Source organism: Ciconia boyciana, chromosome 5 (assembly GCF_034638445.1).
Source record: "Ciconia boyciana chromosome 5, ASM3463844v1, whole genome shotgun sequence".
In the NCBI taxonomy this organism is placed as follows: domain Eukaryota; kingdom Metazoa; phylum Chordata; class Aves; order Ciconiiformes; family Ciconiidae; genus Ciconia; species Ciconia boyciana.
Window position 1 is genome coordinate 17,852,739 of NC_132938.1, and position 18,962 is coordinate 17,871,700.

An 18,962-nucleotide genomic window follows, 5' to 3' on the forward strand; every position below is an offset into this window, starting at 1 on the left:
GTATTTAGGTCTTAGTCTTAATAGAAGCTATGCTTTGTTACACAGGATACAGTAGACTGAGGAATAGCACAATAATTATGAAACTACTACTTGAAATATTAATACATGATTTTTTATGGTTTTAGTAGGAATCAGTAGGCCATGATTGAGAAACCATTACAAAAATGTGTTAAAAGGGATGGAGGTGTGGGAATTGCATTTGAGAGAGAAGTAATGCCAAAAAAATCCTAGACACTAAAAATTTATGTATACCTAACTAAATATTACCAATTATTACACAAAAGATTATGTATAGTGAAGATGGTAACAGAAATACTTAAGGAAAGTGATTCTAAAATATGAACTTACAAAGGAAATATGACAGGTATAAAAATTTACATGAAATCTGGTACTTGATTTCAGAAAAAAAAGTCCATCCAAACTCAGATCAACCAAGGCCAACTGAAAAAAGGTGAAAATATTCAGCTCTGAAAATACACAGTTGTTCAGATCTGTAACCTGTATTATTTATGCTTTTATACTGTATCTGTTTCATTAGCTGTATTCCAGTAAATTAGGTGTTGATTTTCAAAAGCTTTGCAGCGCTTTTTGATTTTGTGTGTTCCTTCAGACTCCCTGCAGCAGCACTAAAAGTTAACTATATCTTGTTATTAATCTAAAGAGAAGTTGGCCTAACTAATATTGGTAATTGATAAAAATTGATGAATTAGTTAACATGACACTGGTGCTGATGTCGGCTCCGAAGATTTAACTCAAAAACTGAACACAAAGCATGAATGATAGATGGGCTTCTCTAAGACATTTGTTCTGTTTTATTGTTTTCCTGTTGTGAACCACTGCACTTAAAATATGCAAGATGCCTAATGGAAGAACAAATTTACAGGCAAAGATATGACAGGACTGGGGAGCAAGTTGAGATGTACTCTGTAAGGATGTGGTGCGTGTTCCCAGTATGAGAAACAACTCGGGGACACAACGTGATGGAGGAGGGAAGTGGGCGCCAAAGGAGAGATGAAGCAAGAGAACTTGCAAAAACTCAGACACACTAACTGAAGGCACGGTTTGGAGGAACTTCAAAGCAATCTATGAGACTCTGCAGACATCACCATCTGCCACATACTTCTAAAGATCTGAGCTCTCAAGGGGCTACTTCCTGCAAGACATGAACATCTTCACAGAAGAGATTAGAGATACATCATGAACTATCTCATCCTGACCATTTATCATGATAAACCTGCCAAGTGCATTAAATTTGCATAAAAGGATGTGGTCGCCTTTAATAAGCTACCTATTTCTCGATTTCTCAGTGACAAAAAATGAACTGAAACACATTTAGTAAGAGTGCTGCAACTAATCATTGAGCGAACAGTCTTTCACAGAATTGCTACGCTATGATCTAGCTCCAAGATTTTGTGAATGTGCTTTTTCATTCATAGCGTAAGTTTAGGTTGTCAGCTATTACAACATTGTGCATCTCTCTAAACGAACAAGAAATGCCAATTTAAACTTGTAAAAAAAAAAAATCTCTCTTACAGTGTCACTTAAAAGGAAAAACCCACAGCATTGGTATTTTGAATGATAATCAGTGGTGGAATCATCTGTATTCATTGCAGTTCCCTGTATCAGCAATGGAGGTTTTGGGTGAAACTTCAACTAATTTCACTTTTCTTTAAGATTTTATGCTGACATGTCTAACATTTTCATGTGTACATTGTGACAACACCCAAAGGGAAATCCTGAAGGATATTCAAATCTTTGTAATCTAGTGAACATTTGTTGATAAATAATATATTAGCTTTTCACTACGCTATTACTCTAGTATAGTTTTTTAGATACATCCTAGGCAAGTTTTAAATGTAGCTCATCAAGGTACTAGAAGTTAACTAAGTAAATCATCTTCACTACAGGATATTATCCGATCTTGAACTTTCACGTCAGGTCACAACAAATTTCAAAATGTCCTTTTAAAGACACTGTATGCTGCATCAGCAAACCCTTCTGTTTTTACTGTTCCCTTTGGGTTAGTACTGTCTATAAAAATGGTATTTAAACATTCGTTCTGTTCATGGTCAGTCAGACTGGTATATTTGCTGGCAAGTCACTTCTGAAAACCTCTACCTTTCTAAAGCTAACTTTCACCATTTACTGTATTATTCTCCTATTTCCCTGAATCCAACAGTAAAGAATGGAAAATTCTGGTAAAACTCACTATGGGAAGCATACCTTGAATGCACCAATTATCTGCAAGTGTGAATCCTTTTTCCTTCCTCTTCCCTCAAAATGACATGGTTTCCAATTAATTCTTTCCAGATATTGTGTTCAGAGTCTTCAGTAAAATCAGCCAGCCATGGACAAAATCCTGAATACTTTTTACAAGAGGATTTCTGTGGGATGGAAGGGACTCGGCCTCAGCTGAGGGACTGCTACCTGATAATGAGCTCCTCTTTCCACCAGCCACTATAAATAGGATTTACAATCTTCCTCCAAAATGCCTGTAATACTCCCGGTTAATATATGAGATCTCACCCCCTCTAGTGACTGGTCCCAGTGAGAATAGGATACAGTTACTTACTGATAGTTAACATGAGCCATTCCTTCAGCTTTTGCTTTTGATGCTGAGGATGGCGGGTGCTGCGGGTGCTGCCGACCCAGGTGTCTGCGCGCCGGCAGTGCTGCCGTACTGCATGCGCTCTGCTGGAGGCCCCTACAGCGGGAACCCCTCCAGGGTCTTCTCCTTCCCTAAGGGCCCTCTGCAAGTACTTGATTAACAAGACCAGCCTACACGATTCTTTGGTTCAGAAATTAAATGCATTGGCTGAAAGAGGAGCAAGGCAGAGAAGTGTATTTACAAAGCGACAATAAGAGCCTGCAGTCTGGAAAATTTAGGCCCCAACACAACAGTTGCCCCGTTCAGACATGGCCGTTTCCTTCTAGGTGCGGGGCTGCCTTGTGGAAAACCTGACAGCACTGTAGCTCAGACCCTTCCTTAATCGACCTCCGAAAAAGCCCAGTAGCAGCATTGCCTGGTGCCCAAATGTCTGTCTTTAGCAATGTATTTACAATCTGCCCGGTACTGTGGTGACAGAGCACCTCAGAGGCTTTCATCCCCTTGTCCTGCCCCCGATCTCTCCACAGGCTCCGGAGGAGCGCAGGGGAGCTGAAGAGAATTAGCAGAGTTTGTGGAAACTCGGCCAACTTCTGATGAGGCCTGGGCTACAGGCCTAACAGCCTCCTTCCCCCTCAAAAATATTACACGATTACAAAGGCAAACTAATAATAAAAACCAACGTCCTTCGATGAGGGTGCAAGTAGGGCATTATTTGAAAGCGTGGCAGTGGGAAAATTTCAGGCCATCACACTTTCACTGAAGACTCCAACAAGGTTGCACCTCAGAGGCACAGTGTATAGAAAGCAGATAAATGCAACAGTGAAGCATTTTCTGTGAGAAGCCACAAGAGAATTGAAGAGTCTGTTATCTTTGGGAAGAACCTGGTAAAGTTTTTCTGTCACCGCAACAAATAAACCGACGTTCACCACAGTCGCTGCCTTCCTTGCAATTCCTCTACAATTACATGGTGGGGTCCCTGCTTTCTAGCCCAAATCACTTTACCATGAAACTGTTTGTGTTGTGAGAGCTTTCTTTAATGGATTCATGCTCAAAGTGTAAAAGGCAAGCAGCAATACACACTTCAATATTTAAAAGCATAAATAAAAATCTTAATAGATCCCATATGTTTCATTTCCTCCAGCCCTTGTCAATGATTGAGTTGGTGCTAATATAGATTATTTTTTAAGATCAGTGGTCAGTCTGATGCTGAAAAAGGTTTAGATGTCTGGGAATTTCAAATGCAATTCCTAGAAATAAATAAATCATTAAGTAGATGCAAGGGAGGCAACTATCAATGCAAGTGGCTGTTATTTTGTAAACTTATTTTATGGCCTGAAATGCACCCACAGGTTTTAAATGCATCTGCGTGTGAAACAGAGAGTAACATTTTGTCAGCATATATAAAACCTTGTAGAGATAATTACTTCAATCTCATTTTCTTAGCAAAAGAACTCCAAAGGTTCATGGAAATAACAAACTGAAGGAATCCATACTTTAAGGTAGATATACGATGCTAGTGCTGTTGAAGCTAATAAAGAATTTGCTATTTATTTCAGCAGAACTCAGATTTGCTAGCTGCATCCGTTCTTCACTTATTAAAGCAGCAAGTTATCGTTTACTATACCAAACAAATAAAGCACTATACAGAAAGTGAATCTACAAAAAAAAGCTGCTGGACCCAGTAACTGAGGCCATGCTGCCAAGCACACAAGTTTGCAACTGTAATGAGCGGCTCAATTCTTTCGCTCTGATTTTTACTGGGAGAAGTCCTTAGTCTCCTAAATGAAAGCAACTGGGGAGGAGGGGTTTGAAGCCCATATTTAGCTTGCACAGACCCATGATGTGTGCACTTGACGTCATAAAAATGCTGTAAGTCTGCCAGGTCAACAGCCACAAACCCCACATGCTGCCAATCGCAGGCTGAGCAGACACTATAAGGCTATGAATTTCATTTAATCGTCTCCTTTCCCCTTCCCGGTAAAGCAGTAGAGGCTAGCAGCTGCTGGAAAAAAACGCTGAAAAATATTAACTGTGAATGTCCAGCATTTGGTTTTGATTGGTATTAAAACCAAACAAATTAAGAATAAACCTAATAACAAATCTTGTAAAATTTGTTATTTATTAATACAGCTAACAACGTAGGCTTCGGAGTCCACTTTCAAGGAGTGTGTGGATAAGCTCAGCTAAACGATGTACTTCATACAGCCTGCCAGGTCAACCTACTAGTCTGCTAATTTATGGGCAATACATTTCTCTCTAGTTAAATTTCTGATTGAGAAAAACTTCACCCCCTTTCTGTTACTTGTTTTGCTACACAATATTCCTTAAAAGCGAGTGCTGCTTGTTCTTAACTATGCTTTCTATATACCTTTGACATTTGTGAAATAGTAAGTGCAAACAGAATCTAAGCCCCTGAACATGCGGTTTTATCACATAGCCAACTATGGACAACACTTAAAAGCTGAATATGCCCTTCTAGTTTTTTTAATGTGCCTCAAATTTATCTCTAAGAACTAAGTCACCTAAAATTGCTAAACCCATATTCTAAAATAGGCAGATTCCACAAAACAAATTTTTGCCAAACCAGCTTCTGCACCTTCTTCTAGCACCTTCATATACAGGGCGAAACGCTCATTTCATTGATGTAAACAGGAAAGGTTTGCACGAGATGAGGAACTACAGTTACAAGATCAGGCTGAAACAAACCTAGAAAGCTTGTGATAGAGAAAAAGATTTTTTTTTCTGTTGGTTTTTTTTGGGTTGGTTTTTTTTTTTAATCACAACAGCACCATTGGCCCACAAACTATGTTATTTGCAATCGTGCATCTGTGTGCCATCAATCTCTAAGGAAGGGAAAGACTGCTGGGCTGAGCTCTCAATTTATGTTTCTCAGTTGACTCTTATAATCACACTCAGTGTTCTTAAGCTTAGTGCAGCTATTCTGGTAACAAAATTTGCACACCAGGTAGGTTTATCCAAGTTCCCATGGTCCTAACAGTTTCATATACTTCCTAATAATAATCTTGAAAATTATATAGGTAATTGTGTTTCTAAAAAGCCACCTTCCGCAAAATTGGGAGAGTTCTTTCCTCTCAACAGGAAAAATATTTTCATAAAGTAGCTAGTATATGCCTATAAAAATGGTGAGGAAAAACTACTGAAAAAATCCACCCTTTTTTGATGCTGTCTTTAGGTGCAGCGTTAAACAAAGCTAAGGGAATTCTGGGGTCCACAGGTGATGAAAGGTTCCAAAATAGGATGGGCACTGAGCAGAACAAGGATCCCTTGGTCCTGCAATACTGCGATCCGGGTGAGGCATTAATATTCATATTCTAGACTGCGATTAGAAAGAAGGGTCTAGCTCCTGTGCAGGCGTGGGCCTAAGCCAGCAGAGGTGCAGTGAACTGCTTCACTTCCTTATTGAAATTCAGTCTATCTAATTGATACTGCAGAAGGCAGTAGCGTAATGAAATAGAGCAGAGATCATTTCAGTAGTTTTACCCATCTATGCTCTCCTGCTCCTGACCAATGTATAACCCCGCACAGGACTCCACTCTTTCCAACTTCAAGCAGTCTTGGGAACGATTTCAGTTTCTATAATATGGTAATCATTAAGATATTGCTATTAGATCACCATTCAGAAATGTATCAAGACTGTGACTACCTTCATTTGTGTAACACCAAAAATGTTTTAGTTTTGCTTAAGGTAGCCCAGTTTCTTTCAAAATGACAATTTAAACAGAGCCTTTCCCTCAGAACCAGAATAAAATATTTGTAACTACCTCATTTATTTGCAAGCAAATACAGGTAATGTCTGTTAAAAAGCAAAATCCATTAGACACTGGGTAGTTTTGGTACTGTACATAGTCTCCAAAAGGCGACAGATGTGGGGACGGGGGAGGGGGGGGTGATTTTGTCTTTTTAATATTCAAAGTGGGTCTGTTCTCACTGGCTAATTAAATCAGTAGAGTGCAAACAATAAAAGAAAAAAATAAGTGTTGCCTTTCTTCCCTAGAACAACCTCTCTGGTTCATTTCTACTTATTTATTACAAGAACTTACTTATTACAAGACTTCACGATATCCCCTCCCCAAATCCTCATGAAATAAGATACATATTGCACAGTGCCAGTTCCCATTGAGAAGAATATGCTTTTCCTGTGGAATTTAAGATAAGATAGTCTTTCCACTGTTAAGAGAAAATGGACTTGGAATGAGCTGCTTTGATTGACGTGAAACTACTGAAGAATGACACTAAAAAAGTAATAGATTTAATAACAATATCAGATGTACAAATCAACTGGCAGAATGCTGCCCTAAAATATGTTTGTACTTTCTTGGCAAAGCCAGTAGGTTTGCACGGTTGTGCTGAATTATTCGAGAAATAACGAAACGTGTTAATAACATTAAACAGTCATCTTCCAAGAACCTAGGGTATTATGGTATTTTCTAGTCAGGTAATTCTTTGTAGTCCATAAATATATGTAATATCAATTAAAACATTTTGATTTGTGAAATCAAAATGAATGTGGTATATTTAGATTTGGTTTTTAAAGTATTTTAAATACTGCTATCTACTTTTAGCCTTTAGTCAGTTATGATACATAACACAGTATTAAAAACAAGCTGTAGATGCAGACCAGAATAAAGATGAAGGACAATAGAGGGATGCAGACCCCTTGCATCATAAGGGAGTGTATTCAGCAATAAGTCGGTATTTGGCAACAGAAGGCAACCATTTCAGCCCAGTTGTTGCCACGTTTTTGAAAGTGTCAGAGCCAAGGAAAGTGTTACGGGACATGCATGAGTTTGCAGGAAACTCCTCTCAAATGCTCAGAATCATCATGGAAAAAAACATGGATGTGCTTGTTTGAAGATGCAACAAGTGACATTCAAGAGACTACTGTCAGGTATCATGAGGTCCTCAGCCTTTACAGATGCAGAGTTCCTTCTCAGCTTCATGCATTAATGGCCCAATTTTAAGTTTATTGACAATTTCTCAGCAAAATAAAGCTTCATTGTAGTTAATGATTCATCCACAGCTGAAACACTGACCTATTTAACCCCAAATTCAGGGTTTTAGAGACTTGCATGCCCATTGCCAAGTGCTTACTAGATCTTAGTTACTTTTAATGCTGCTACTGTTTTAACATACTCAGCACCAAAAAGTACTCTACTCCCTTCAAGCGTTCTTTTGGTTAACCAAATTAATGGTTGCAAACAAATAACATATTTACTCTGTACTGCAGCCAAAACAGTGTTTCTTTATGTAATCTGAATGATGAGCAAACACCAGAGCACTGGAGATAACAGCAGCAGGTCAGACTTAGCAAAATGATGCCCCATCTTATGCCACTTCACAGTAAAATACCTAATATAAGGACCCCGAACAGAAAGGAGCCCACTACCGCTTAATTTAACTGTATCTTGAAAACATAAAGCAACCCAGCAAAGAGATTTCTGTTGATAGTGGTATGAGAGGGCGTTTATCAACACCCATTAACCTCTGGTTTTTACCTGTTAGTTTTCTAGCAGATGCTTGTGTTGCTTCATAAGCCACAAGGTGTCACAGTGGCTCAACTGGTAGGACTCTTGTCAGTCTAGACACGCAGGTTGTGGCTTCAGGTTACATGCCAGTGCTAACACCGCTCTGTACGGGGAAGTCTGTGCTACGCTGCGGATTTAGAAGTGCAGCCCTTTGGATGAAACAATCATTCAAGGTGTAACTCGGTTGCTTCGGGATGCTCTTGATGTGGGTGTTAAATAATCCTACTGCACCGTCAGAGGAGAGATGTACTTGGTGCGCTGGCATCTTGACTGATCTTTTTACTTTGCATTATTAACCCTGACGGAGTGTTAAGAGGTACTGAAAAGATATGAGCTAATAATTCACCTCAATTTTATGAATTCCACTTCGTTCTACTCAAGAGTTGCTAGGAATTAATAACAATTTATTTGAATGCATTAATTATTCAAATTTAAGACGTATTTTTGCTCGTCGTTCATAACAAGCGGTGGGCTGTAAGCAGGTAATATTCTGCTAAGACTATATGCTGTGATTGGTCGTATATTGTGTGTTACTGTGTCGCATCCTTGACTGGATGAGCGCAGATGGAGCTAGAGCTTAAAATGCCACAAAGCTTTGAAGTTTTTCACCGGTTCTTTCTTATTACATTTTTCTAAAGTAACTGCATGGTAAGCAGTGCCCTGTCCCATGAAAAAAATATGCACGTACCTCATATTTACTGACCTGTAATTTTCCTATTGCCACCAGTCATTGCCATTAATTTGCTTTACATTCATACACCAGTCGGTCCTCACTGCAGAGCAATCAGAGATTCTTTTCTGGCGTATTTAATTTCTAAGTATCATGGTTCTGTCTGGGAGGTTTTGGAAACTCAAAACAGGAAACACTGCCTCTCAGCTTAGCCTGTATAAAATAAGCAACTTCTTTCCAGAATGCTTAACAAATTGAAATTTGCATTCTGCAATTATTTATAAGAATAAAACTCCATTGATCAAACATTCACAGAAACACATAAAGAGCATGAGCATAGCCAAAGCAAATTCACTGTTAAACTCCAGTGAATAGTCATGGAAATTTTGCATGTAGTATTTGTTGCACTCAGGTAATGAACCTTTACCCAGTATGTTGGCTTTTCATGTCCCATTATTCATGCCAACACATTCATTAAAATGTGCCTATGCTTTTTAACATAATCAGCAATGTGCATAGGTGTGGCCTTCAAAGAGTTATTACCATAGTTTACAGGCATGCTGTTCGTAAATACAAGCAGAACTCCAGTCAGTGCAAAATGCCAAGCTGCCCACAAAACATATGGTAATTTTTGCTCTGTAAAATGGATAGATGCGCTATATAATGCATAATTGCAGCACATTATATCTGAACTTCTAATTGCTTAAAGTGATAGTTCAAATCACATCAACAACATTATTACCTAATTACCCTAAGGGTTAACTGATACTCCAGTGATTAAGTCTAGGTAGAAGTGATAGAGCTATTGTATTGCCTTCATCCACTACAGCAAGTGGTACCGTTGCAAATGCACATATAGAATCTATATCCTGTCAATGTTTTTAACATTTTGGTATAGCGAAGAAGAAAGGTGGAGAAATGCCATCCGAGTACCAAAAGGATGGAGGGTCCCTCCTGCAAGATGCTGAACAACTTCAACAAGAATTTTCATTTGCTCTAAAGGAATTATTTTACAGCAGTTCTTTTCCTTTCTAGCCACAATAACATTATTGTGATGCGAAATGGAGTAACATGGAAACATTTTTGGTACTTAAAGTGGATACAAGAATTACGGAAGACCGTGACACTGATCTGAAAAGGCAGGTTACTATCAGAATATGGGGGACAGAGTAAAACAGACAGTTGTAGGCCTTCTTCCACTGCCGCATAACCCACGCGTGAGACTTTTGTAAACTGCATGACGAAAACATAGCATTCTAGGTGCGAGGCATTTCATATTCCCTTTATCCAACTGTAAAATACTATCCTGGTTGCAAACCTAGCAGTAAAGCAGGTTTCATGCCTGCCTTGCCAGTTGCACCCTGGAGGATCTCTAGTCCGTAGAAGAGATGGTTAGGAATGCTGGTGCTGCTGACTGTCTTCCTGAGGGATGGAGTATAGTGAGCATGCTTCAGCTTAAACAATAATAAAACTAAAAAGTTTCACTCTATTTACTTTCTTGTTTTCTCTCCATGTGACTACTGTATTTAAAGATTTAGAGTATTTCTTTTTGTATAATGTGGTCATTAATATTTCAGAAATCTCTTTGTAACCTGCTCTAGGACAGATGGCAACTCTTTCTCTGATATAATCTGCTAATGGCTGAAGCAAAACTACACAACTGGAACAAGAATCAAAATAAGGTACATGAAATACTTTAAATGTGCAATGTACTGGAAGTCATAATTTTCTCAATTTACTACTTTAGAAAATAACCTAATAAAAATGTAGTTAGAAAAAACAAATGTTTGAAAGTCCAAAAGAAAAGTAAAAGTAATCCGCTGCACAGGCAATGTAAGACTGCACATAATAATACTCAAACAGGGACAGTTGTTTTTTCCAGGTATTAGTTTTGGAAGAATGAGCACAGTGGATCTACAATTAGGTTTATTCTTGGGTCTGCCTTAATCAGGGGTTTCCAAATATGATCACTTTTATACATACCTAATGTTTCATTTGCCCTCTGAATGGAACAGATAAGGTCATCCAGCTAGCCTGTGCAATTCTTCTGGGTCATGAAGGATGCTCTAGTCTGCAGCTAGCAGTTGTGTAAAATGGACGGGATCTGGACAGATACTGAATCTGCTGTACATTAATAATCTGATGGCAAAACTATACCCAGAGATCAGATTTCCCCCTTTCCTTTTTAAACACACACACAAATGGTAGAGACAGACTTTAATGTTTCTGCTCCGCTAACTAGGCTTGACAAGCTGACTCTCTGGCTTAGAATCAGGAAAGATGGGTATCAGCAGGTATTGCAGATCATGTGTGATAGATATTACAGCAATGTTCTAATTTATTAGTTGCTTGGAAGGATGCAAAGACCTAACTATTTAGTTTGCAGGTAACCAGGCAGTAGATTTTAAGTACATTTAGAAACCTATGTAAAGTTATGGCTTTACTGTGTCAGTTGTGAGTTTGTGACTCTGCCCCCGCCAAGAACCTGGATGTGAATATTGACAACAGAAAGACTTTAGGGAGAAGTTCTAGTTTGATACTTATATTTTGGCTGTAGTTATCAGAGTTATTCTGCTATAAAGAAGTCTGCTATGCTCAAGTCTCATGCTTCAAGTCTGTATGATGCAGATGGGAACACCACCCTGACCAGGAGCTTCATCATGAGTATGTCGTCTTGACAATGGTGTATATACAGCAAGGTGGTGCCAAGGCTATCTAAGTCTCATGGAGAGGACAGCCTGCTCCTGTAAAATTTATGGCCTTTGGAAAGACTGTACACTACGAACACTCTTGACTCCTGAAGAGGTGATAGGCTTAGAAAGCCACCAAGTCCTAGTTCACGTTTAGTTCTGCAAAGGTCTCATTTTTCCAGGTCAGTGATTTTTCACTAGCCCCATAAGGCACGAAAGTGCCAGAGTTGTCTTCAGAAGCATCAGCTGTTCCCATACTGAGGTTTATGGTCCACAAGTGGCTCTAGTTGATCCCCAGTTACCTCAGGAGTACCAAGTGTACTATTCGGCTTAGATCAGTAACTTACAGGCTTTAGTTTAGAAGGGCATGGCTGTCCACCACAATGTAATAGAAATGGAAATAGTATTCTGGCCATAAAGCGCTTTCTCTCTGAAATTCTAACAGTAACCAAACACAGAAGGAATGTACAGGGGAAAAGAAAGACACAAGCCTAGGGAGAAGATTTCAGCCAGGGGTTCGGGAAGGTTTCTTTCACTACTACTTTTGCCGAATAAGTAAGACCATTGAGACCTGGCCAACAGACCCTGCCCTACCACAGTCTTTTTTGGAGACTAATCATCAGCCACTTTGGGGCAACCTTGTCCCTGCTGGGATCACCCCTCTGAGGCTTCAAGTAGCCCAGAAACAACTTTTGGAAAAGAGCACCCAGTAAAACTGAGGATATATGCTGGCCTGTTTACACAGTACAGTGCAGGAAAGAAAGCTCTTCTTGGGGAGGAAGCAACTGAACAAAGTATCGGCACGGTTAGAATGCCTGTTTACAGCAGATATGCAACTTTTGGCAAAAAGATTCAAAAAAATACCATTTGAAGTGAGGAGTCCAGCTAAAAATATTGCAATGAGTTTAGCAATCTACCCATACCCTTTTTCTGTAAACAAAGAAAGTGTATATACCAAAACCAATTTTTTTTTTATATCTGATCTTGCAATCCTACTGCAGGCAAAACTCCAGCTTAAATAAGAGCGGAGGACTGGGCCCTTGTTATGATCTCTATTTTGTTCCTTCTCACCATCCAGAGGCTTCTATTTTTGAGACTGGATCTGCATAGTAAATCTTGTTTACATCAGGGAAAGAATGAGTTTAAGGTTTTTTCAGTGGATTTATGGTTTAAAGAGTAAATAATGAAAAAGGGAAAAGGAAGGGTTGAAAAGGTTTCTTTACAGAAAATGATCTAGTAAGCATCAGTGATCTGCACAGGAGATTCATTTTTACACTTTCACACTGGCTGTCTCTCCCCCGTCACCAGCCCCTGCCCCCAAAAGCTCCCTGTTCCTCACGCATGCAGTTTACATTCTATATTATAACTTTAGGGGGAAAAAAAGCAGCAAGACATCCCTGATTGTAAGCTAAAGATCAGCATGGAAAGGAAGTAGAGTCTTTTTTTTCTCCCCCAGCCTCATAAGAATTGTTAGTTTGTAACAATTTTAATTGAAAACAGCTGCAACTGAAATTTGTAAAAGGGATGAAAAAACTATATGAAATAAAAGACAATCAGTAAAAAGAGCCTTGAATCCATTCTGAAGTCAGTGTCTGCCTAAAGGAGTTCAGGGGTTTTCTTTTAAAACTGACCTTTTAGTTTCAGCAAAGCATGGTTTATAAGTGCTCTTTTAAAATACTTTACTCATGTTCCTAGAATTGCTAAGTATTAGTATATTTGTGGGTGAAAGAATATTTCCTCAAAAATACTTTGAGAGAGAAGTTTATGTGTTTTCCCCTCAACAAAACAAACTCATTGGACAAACTCAGACTTATGTACACAATATGAGAGATCTGTTTGCGATACTAAGTTGCTATGTGAACAAATGTGATGTCACAACATAGATTTTTATGACTAATCTATTAAAAATGCATCAGGAAGAAGACGAAAAGATTATTTCATCAGATAGCAATGTGAGGAAGTAAAGTAAGAGACTTCCATTAAACTGTTGAAATTTTGTTTTGCTTTGACTTGCTTTAAATATTTGGTTGAATATGAATGTCTGTGTAAGCTTCCCGTTCATTTAGTAGCTTTTAAATAATCATAACATCCTCCTTTATTTTCCTTTTAATTTTCTTTAAATTTTCTTCCATCATGAAATCTCTACTTTTGTTAAATTCACTATACAGTTTAATAGGAGTTTAATATGATTTGGTTAAGCTGATTGTCTTTAAAACAAATATGCTACTAATCAAGTTCTCTAGTCACCCTTAAAACACTGCTCTCTTAGCCAGAAGGAAAGCTGTGGTTTGCATATAATGGTGACATAAAGCATAACCTCTCGTAGTGACAGAGAGATACAGGTGAATTTAATATATTGTGATACGCAAAAGTTCTAACAAAGTAGGGGACTAAATAAACAAGTGAAAGGCTTGATACATTTCTTTGATTATTGTCAATAAAGCAACGCCTCAAACTTTAAACTGTCAGCAACTTTAAGTGATCTATCCACAGCGCACTGTAACGTTACTGAAAAATAATTATATACCAGATATAACCACCTTTTGTTTTCTTTTAAGTGTGAGAAATTTCAAATGATTAAAAATTAGAACAGAAAAGTATTTACAACATCAAAGAGGAAAAGAGGCTTTTTTTTAAACATCAAGTTTTATGAGAAACAGAGAAAATATTTAAGCTAATTTACCTATGTTGTGTATTGCTACCTAGAACTTTAGAAACTGCTGATTATGCCACAATAGGATTGCTTTCTTGAAATGTTAAACTAACACAGATATAAAAATATTAAGATAAACTGAGTCTGAGTGAATGGTAATGATATCCTTAAAACCACACACAGAGCAAGGAAACAGCTGCATTTTGGTTAACCAGAAAGTTAATCAAGTATGATAGAAGTAAATAAGATTTATCTTTATATCTGCCAGGGATTATTAAACATTTAAATATTCATTTTACTTCTTTAAATCAGGATTGTTGATGCATTACAAAATGGCACTAGACGCTCCCAGAGTATTATTAAGAAAGCACGTATTAGTTTCCATTTAGAACAAAGTATTACCAGACTAGATTTCTTTGAACAACTTTTAAGGAAGGTAAGGTGTTCCTGTACACTAGTTAGTAACTCACACTCCCTAATTTACTTTAGATCACATCAGAATTAGCTAGGTGGTGGACTTTTGCCAGTACTTACATCATAAAACCACCCCCTGCCTGGGTGTGATTGGAATTCTTCGCCTAAGACTGACCCTGAATTTAAAAAGGCAGTTGTAGGTTCTGCCTGAGGAGCCCATAAAGTTGTAAGAAGTTTGGAGAGCAAAAGTTTGCACATCTAGCATAGGCTAGAGTTGCTAATTCTTTACTTTCATGACTACCATTTCTTCCTAACGAAAACAGGAACAACAAAGATAGCCATGCTGCATCTAAATGACCTTTATCACTCTGTCTGCTTAATACACTGAGCACATCCTTCACACCAACTATTATTCCCTTCCACCCAATGCGGACACAAACCGGAGTGGAAGCAGCGGATTTCTCAGGGAGGGTCCCCAAGCGCAGAGCCACTTTGAGGACACCTCCTCCAACATACTGTAGACCCTGCTGCTGGCAGAGCAGGAGTAGAAATGGCATTTACCGGTGGATTCCCTAATGGTGTCTCTACCAGCCCATTGCTTTTTTTGAATCATTTCTCACCTACCTGCAAGCTCTGGAGAGCAGCTACAGGAATTCAGTACAAAGGTGGGCTCTACAGATGGAGGGGAGAAAACAGATAAACATGACATACAGATACTCCTTTTGTAGGCTCTCCATCCATCCTCTGTACAACTTAATCAAATTATGAGCATTTTGCTCTGCCTTGGAACTTCCACCACTGCAAGGGACAGCAGAGAATCTGACTCTAAAGGATTATTAAGAACATTTTTATTTTTTAGGAAAACAGGAAAATCCCAAAGGCTTTCCAAGGATATATTTGGGATAGGAGCTGTAGGTTCCCATTTTTTAACGCATCCTCACTGGCCACTGGCTCTCTCCCAAAGTTGGGTCCAAGTGGAATCTGCCGGCTTGCTACCCCCAGTCTTTTGGAGAGTTTCTTTGTAATTCCTTTCCCCTTAAGCTGCTTTGCTTGTGCTCACCTGCCCCCTGGGGCTCCCAGAGTACAAGCAGCCTCCTTCAGAGACCAGTGCCTACATTATTCCAAAGACTGCCTGAAGAGAAACGGTCATGCAGTAAGCCTGTATCACCCACAGCACAAGCACATTCCTTCCATGACATACAGGGCTCCATCGGTCTGGATTGAAAAAATTCAGAGCTGGTTATACATGCTCCAGAAGCCTTCAGCTACCAATCCCAAACATGCTTGGAAGTGCATAAAATTAATGTGAAACTTCCACTCCCAACCTGCCTCAGAAGCCAGCATGATTCTTTACAGGCTGTCCACACCTAGTCACTGTAAGTGTCCCAGGAAACTAATTTAATTTTTTTTTATTAAGGAAGGTGTTTTAATTGGAGGATGAATGAGATGAGCTGAAGCTAGCTAGAAAATACATTTCAACAAACAACAATGCTTACAGCACAGAGCTCAGAAATTAGAAAACAGAGAACTAGAATGTAAACACTGAACAATCACCAGGCAAAAGTATTTTTACTCTGAGCAAATAAATGCTGGAGCATAAGGCCTTCATTAACTAAGCACTGTCTGTCAAAGTAAAATGCTGCTGAAACCTATGGCAGTACTAGCAAGGAAGAGTAAGTTATCGCTTTATGCCCACAACAATCCATGTGAATGTGCACAGCAAAAACTGCAATTAAATGCGCTGAAGTCTACCTCAGCACACCTCAGCAACGCAGGAGGGGGAAGTTGTTTCACAAGTCACTCAAAAACTTTTCTAGTGTAACATTTGTAAAGGAGCTGCAGTCAGAAACTGGTCAATTATTAAAAGTACCACTAAAATAATATGTAAAAAGGCTAAATTAGCACTGACAGCTTTTCAGAACAGCTTGTATATAAAACCCTGAAGGACTCACTTAATGATACATATCTCTTCTTTTCACTTGAAAAAGTCTAGAAATTATTACATTAGTAGGTACAGGAATGTAAGGAACAGAGTTGCAAGACACTGACAAAGAAACGGTAGCAAATCAAGCCCCCAGGCCCCCTCATTCTAACTACATGGCAGTGACGCTCCGCAACCAACAACTTGGGGCAAAGCTGACGAACAGTTGCCGTGATTTTGGGAGCAATGAGCTGCTGGGAGTTTTTAGCCAGCATGAAGTGTATTAACCAATTACTCCACAGCAATGTTTTAAGACTAGCAGTGATAACAGTGTTAGAAAAGCAGTTACCCCGTAGCGGTTACCCAATCAGAAAGCAGGTCACATCTCCTTAGCTGTATCATATACATTAAACGTCACAGATTCTCCATGGCTTAGCTGACAATTCAGGCATGTGTGTTTTGTTTTATTTTATGATAACCTCATGTTCTCTTAAAGAATTACAATACAACAAACAGATCAATCTGAGATCCTTTACCAAGCTTCATGGCACGAACTGGGCAGATATTTGCCTCTGTATAAGGCCCTTCACTATCAAAGATTAATACTTTTTAAAAGTGTTTTCAGGGCACCACTCATAAACTACTACGAATAACTGCAGCACCGAGAACGTTTGCTGCACAAACACAGACACATGGGCAGAAATGCAGCCTGATTCAGTCCACACAATTTTCACTTCAACAGACTAAAAAGTGTGCTTTATTTAACCACGTAAATAACAAGATGCAGCCTCCGCTATTTTTTGTCTTTAAGTGAGAAAAGTATTTCCCCTTCCCATTCAGCGTATTCTTTGTGGTGGCTGATCTGGGTGTAGAAGCCAGGGTGTATATACCACTAACAGATTATACAAAGCATAACCAACAGTGAATGCAGTTTACATTAATTGGGTACTTTTGACAGCTGTATGATAAAGTCGTGAACCGATCATCTCTCTCGCTAAAAGCAACTGCATTCTAAATGTAAACATGAATTTCTCTCGTCGGTCGTCCTGAACATGTGTTCTTTAAGTGCAGCCTAGGAATAAGTTTTTAAAACTCTGCTCCTTCTTTCTGTTATCATTCATTTTTAATTTTAACGAGTTTACAAAACAAAACCAGAGAAAGGTTCGTCTCTCCCCCTTAACCTGCAACACTGCTGAAATAGTTTTGTGCAAAAGCTCAAGCGATACCTTGCAATATTATAGCTGCAAATGCCAGCAGGACAGATCCTGAGCAAACAACACACTAAGGCAAAGAAATTTCCTGAGACCAGCATTACAATCAATCCTGAAGTGCTGTACTGTAATTTCAAGATTTCAGCCTCAGCTGGTATCTCCTCAAAGAGTTGCTCTGCATGGAAACATAATGAGGGATTACCCAATTAAAGTACTAAATTAATTAGGGTCCGTGCCTGTATATACTGTACTGTCTAGTGGGACGCTTCGGCTGGAATTCGGGCTGAAACCTACCACGGTCCATGCACAGGAAAACAAGGCTGAGGGACTTACCTCCGTCCGCGACTGCAGCCTCTTGTTCATTTCATATATTCGGTACTCTGGTTGCACCATGTATGGTGTGTGTCTCCTATAAAATGGGCCAAAAGGAGAAGAATAGAAAGGGTCATGTGGTGTGCTGGACATCTTGCCTGCTTGCAGAGATTCAAGCTACACAGAGTATCATCAACATCCATACAGAGCACATGGGCTGGGTGTTCTTCACAGTACAAAGTAGCAGCGCGCACACACACACACATCCAGGCTGCACGCACTGGCTGGGAACTGCTGTGGGAGCCCTCTATAGCGGAGACGGGGGGGGAGAGGGAGCGGGAGCGCACGGCTCCGGAGAGAGAGAGGCTGGATAGCTTCAGGCACCACCGCTCGGTTTTAAAGCAGCAGTTTCTGGAGGGGTCATTTCCTGTCCACGCTGTAGACTACTTCAAAATTATAATTTGCCTCTCCGCCTGACAGAGGGCTAAGGTTTGGGTCTAATTTTTCCCAGCCAGGACCCCTCAGGAACCTGGCAGCAAGGCTTGTTAGCATATAGGTGGTTTAAAAGCTGCCTGAGCCAATCACCCTCTGCGAGGAGCACGCTTGGGTAATGTCAGAAATGTGATTACTACAAAATACATAAACACGGCCCCGACCATCCCCGCCGCTTGCAGCTGGCGATCCACCCGCTCCCAGGCGCTTCCCTCAGCGCAGCTCTGCCCGCTCGAAGGGGTCGTGCTGGGCTAGCGAGGCTTCGGCAGCCCTCGCCAGCCCGGCGGTGCCCGGGGGCGGGCACCCCGCACCCGCGGCTTGGGGCGCCGAGGGGAGCGGGAGGGCGGCCGCGCTGCCGCACCAGAGGCGGGATGGCCGGGGAGCCCGCACAAAGAAATGGGCTCCGTACACCACTCTTCACACAATGGAGAGCAGTCAAACGCTG

The 18,962-nt window shown here is 39.9% G+C and overlaps 1 protein-coding gene across 13 annotated transcripts in view; it reads right to left on the reverse strand.

Moving 5' to 3' along the window:
- LDB2 (LIM domain binding 2) overlaps positions 1-18,517 on the reverse strand; it is a 222,762-nt gene extending 204,245 nt beyond the window's left edge. For 4 of the 13 annotated variants that reach the window (XM_072862624.1, XM_072862625.1, XM_072862634.1 and 1 more), the window contains exon 1: positions 18,047-18,514. In XM_072862624.1, coding sequence (XP_072718725.1) covers positions 18,047-18,178 — 132 coding nt within the window. In that variant the 5' untranslated portion in view covers positions 18,179-18,514. Of the gene's footprint in view, positions 1-18,046 lie in introns of all 13 variants that reach the window. The other 9 variants (XM_072862632.1, XM_072862629.1, XM_072862630.1 and 6 more) reach the window with 6 other exon arrangements.
- Positions 18,518-18,962: the final 445 nt, after the last annotated feature.